The 4396-nt window shown below is 40.6% G+C and overlaps 1 protein-coding gene across 1 annotated transcript in view; it reads left to right on the plus strand.

Moving 5' to 3' along the window:
• DNAH6 (dynein axonemal heavy chain 6) overlaps positions 1-4396 on the plus strand; it is a 447135-nt gene that overhangs the window by 103716 nt on the left and 339023 nt on the right. The window contains exon 15 of the mRNA XM_007948902.2: positions 2538-2666. Within this exon, the coding sequence (XP_007947093.1) occupies positions 2538-2666 (129 nt within the window). The remainder of the gene's footprint in view (positions 1-2537; positions 2667-4396) is intronic.

A 4396-nucleotide genomic window follows, 5' to 3' on the forward strand; every position in this document is an offset into this window, starting at 1 on the left:
CCCATCTTCCTTCCGAGGAGTGGCTGGTGGATTTGAACCGCCAGCCTTCTGGTTAGCAGTCAAGTGCCTTAGGCACTATGCTACCAGAGCTCCTATTCTTTGGAATAGGTACAGATATAGATCTCTTCCAGTCAATGGCCAGGTAGCTGTCTTCCAAATCTCTTGGCAAGGCCAAATGAGTGCCTTCAGCGGGGCATCCATTTGTTGAAACATCTCAGTGGGTATTCTTTCAGTTCCTGGAACCTTGTTCTTCACCAATTCCTTCAGTGCAGTTTCGACTTCTTTCAATACCACTGGTTCTTGATCATATGCCATTTCTGAAATGGATGAACATCAACCAATTCTTTTTGGTACAGTGACTCTGAGTATTTCTTCCATCTTTTTTTTTAATGTTTCTTGCATCATTCAACATATTGGCCATGTAATCTTGCAATATTGCAACTCGAGGCTTAAATATTTTCCTCAGTTCTTTCAGCTTTTGTCTAGCCACTTATTCTTCACTTTCTTCCTCTCTCTCCCAATTCAAAGGACTTCCCTTTCCCCTTTTCTAACTCCAGATCTTTGCACATTTCATTTTAATAATTGGTTTTGCCTTCTCGAACTCCTCTTTGAAATCTTTTGTTCAGCTCTTTTATCTTCTCATTTCTTCCATTTGCTTTAGCTACTCTCCATTCAAGGGCAAGTTTCAGAGTCTCTTCTGACATCCATTTTGGTCTTTCTTCCTTTCTTATTTATTTAATGACCTCTTACTTTCTTCATGGATGATGTTCTTGATGTCATTCCACAGTTCCTCTGGTTTTTGGTCATTGGTGTTCAGTGCATCAAATCTGTTCTTTAAATGGTCTCTAAATTCAGGAGAGATATAATCAAGGTCATATTTTGGCTATGTGAACTTGCTGTAATTGTCTTCAACTTCAACTTCAACTTGAATGTGGATGGTCTGTTCCACAATCAGCTCCTGGCCTTGTTTTGGCCGAAGATATTGAACTTCTCCATTGCCTCTTGCCACAGATGTAGTCCACATATATAGTCATTGTTGAAAAAAGGTATTTGCAATGAATAAATCATTGGTCTTGCAAAATTCTGTCATGAGATCTCCAGTGTTATTTCTATCACCAAGGCCATATTTTCCAACTACTAATAACTCTTCTTTGTTTTGAACTTTTGTATTCCAGTCACCAGTGATAATCAACACATCTTGATTGCATGTTTGGTCAGTTCAGACTCTAGAAGTTGGTAGAAATCTTCAATTTCCTCATCTTTAGCTTTAGTGGTTGGTGCATAGATTTGAATAATAGTAGTAGTAACTGGTCTTCCTTGTAGGTGTATGGCTATTTTCCTATCATTGACAGTGTTGTACTTCAGGACAGATCTTGAAACACTCTTTGTGACAATGAATGCCACACTGTTTCTCTTCAATTTCTTGTTCCCGGCATATATCATATATCATATTGCTGTCTGATTCAAAATGTCCAAAAGCAGTCCATTTCAGCTCACTAATGCCTAGGATATCAATCTTTATGCATCCCATTTCATTTCTGACAACTTCCAATTTTCCTACATTCATGCTTTGTGCATTCTATGTTCCAATTATTAGTGGATGTTTGCATCTGTTTGTACTCATTTTGAGTCATGCCACATCATCCAGTGGAAGTCTTAAGCTTTATTCTATCCATGTCATTAAGGTCATCTCTACTCCGAGGGGTCAGCTCTTCTCCATTCAAATTTTGAGTGCCTTCTGGCTTGATGGGCTCATCTTCCAGCACTATGTCGGACAATGTTTCAGGGGTATTCATATTTCCAGTAATATATCAGACAGTGTTTCACTGTTATTCATAACATTTTCACTGGCCATTTCTTTGAGAAGTAGATGGCCTCTACCTTCTCCCGAGTCTGTCCTAGCCCAGAAGCTCCACTGAAACCTGTCCATCAGGGGCAACCCTGCTGGAGTTTTGCCACACCAGTGACATAGCCTCCAGCCTCACAGCAACATGTAAGCTACCACAGGACAAGAAGCTGACAGACAAGTTCATCTCCCTTAGTTGTTCCTAACCCCTCTGTGCCCCAAGTGAAAAGCAGCCCCCAATACCCACGCCTGCCTACCGTAGGCCACAGCTTTAAAATAGAGCTGCCCCAAAATGAAAAGCAGCCCCCTAGCCCTGCACCTGTGTACCTCAGGCCCTGACCTTAAAATAGGGCTCCCCCCACATGCAAAAAAGCATCCCTCGGGCTCCAGCTTTAAAATAGAGCAGCCCCCAAGTGAAAAGTAGCCCCTGAGCCCCGTGCCTGTCTACCTAGGGCCCCGGCCTTAAAATAGAGCCCCCCTTCCCCGCCCAAGTGAAAAGCAGCCCCCAAGCCTCACACCTGCATACTAGGGCTTTTATGCGCACATTGCTTTAAATTCTGGGAAAAGCAAGTATGTTAATATTTTTTAAGTGAATTAGAAAAATATATTTGTAAATTGTTATTCATTCATTTAGTTTAATTATCTACATCAAAAAGTAGAAACTACTAACCAAGCTATCTTAATTTTACAGGATCCACAGATTCTGGATATTGGTGCTGACCAATCCAAGATAAAGGTCATGTTGAACGATCTGCAATTAGTTTTAGATGATCTTCAGAAACGTGCATTTCAATACAAATCTTATCAGAAGAACTTTAAGGTAGTGACAGCTCTACACATCTGTTTTTAATATGTGTGCATAGAAAGTAGGGTTTAAACACTGTGACTGTAAACATTCAGTGTTGGACACCTATGTGCTAGTCACTGTGCTAGAAATAGTCTGAAACACAATGTATGATGTGTTCCCTGCCTTTAAAGTGTTTAGAAATTAGTACATATTTCTTATTAAAAAGTAATTGTGAGTTGCTGAAAGCTTTCAGTCAGACCACGAACTGTAGTTTCTATATTAAAATATATGGATTTTTTAATGTAGTGAATTAAAGCCCCTCTCTTCTTTCTTATGAAGAGTTCTGGTGGGATAGTGGTTAAAGCATTTTGGCTGCTAACCAAAAGGTTGGTAGTTTGAACCCACCAGCTGCTCCATGGGACAAAGATGAGACAGTCTGCTTCCATAAAGATTTACAACCTTGGAAACCCTATGAGACAGTTCTTCTCTGTCCTACAGGGTTACTATGAGTCAGGATCTACATGAAGGCAGTAGGTTTGTTTTGTTTTGTTTTGTTTTTCTTATATAAGATTCAAGCTGCATTTATATTCATGTGCCTAAGGCATTTGACTGCTAACCAAAAGGTTGGTGGTTCAAACCCACCAGTCACTCCTCAGAAGGAAGATTGGGCAATCTACTTCCATAGAGATATCTCCTCAGAAACGCAAAGAGGGGTCACTGTGAGTCAGGATCACCTTGATGGCAGTGAGTTTGTTTTTTTGGTCTGTATTACATGCTATGAATCCATGAATAGTGCATGATTTACCCCAGTTTGATGTGCCAATTTGATGAAAGAAGGTATCTTCAGTGAAGCCAAGGAAGAGATGGGCCAAAAGGGCAGGTTGGACAGACTGAAAGATGTTCCTTATAAGAATGAAGAGAAAGTAGAAAGGGAGGTAGTTGCTAATGACCACTTTTAGAGATTAAAAAGAAGAAAATAGAACCAAGAGAGTGAGTTCAGTTCCAGGCCTGTAGAGTGACTGTGGGCCATAGTCAGAGTGGTTCCTCCAGTCTCTATCAGACCAGTAAGCCTGATCGTTTTAAATAGCAATTAGTGTCATGAAACAAAATGTATATCAACTGTTGACTGGAAAATGAATTTGCTCTGTAAACTTTCACCCAAGTCACAATAAAAAATTTGAAAGAAAGAAAAGAGTATCCCTAGGGTCAAAGCCACAGCAATGAGGGAGGTACTGTTGGTTTGCCCAAAAGTCTTAGAGTGGTGTACCTGCACCTGGTATGGGAAGAACCTATCTCTTCTAGAGCCCAAGATGGATTGCTCCAGAGTACTCTGATGAGCTGTCCACTTGCAATTGCAAGGCTTGGAAGAGAAATCTGCAAAATAATGAGCTTTGCACTGGGTAATGCAGCTGATACAATGCTTGAGGCAGGAGATCTATGTGCAAGAGAACCAGGGTTCAAATTATTCCCAGATTAAGTTAACTGACTCATATGCAGTACTAAGGATATGGAGGAAAAGTTGCTTGATAAAAAGTTACAACTAACAGATGGGTGCTCTATCAGAAAGAATAATGTTACTTGAGCCAAAGCCTGAAACAGATGAAATGTGTCCCCCTCTCTTCTACACTCCATGTCTGTGCTGACTGATTCTTCTTTCATGATTGCCTCAGATCCAAACTTCCTTCTGCAACTCCCAACCATTTGAGGGAGAGGAGGGAAACTTAACTGGCCTGTTGTTGTTGTTGTTGTTGTTGTTTGCCGTC

This window comes from Orycteropus afer, unplaced genomic scaffold (assembly GCF_000298275.1).
Source record: "Orycteropus afer afer isolate SDZICR_OR568_19922 unplaced genomic scaffold, OryAfe1.0 scaffold00231, whole genome shotgun sequence".
NCBI lineage: Eukaryota > Metazoa > Chordata > Mammalia > Tubulidentata > Orycteropodidae > Orycteropus > Orycteropus afer.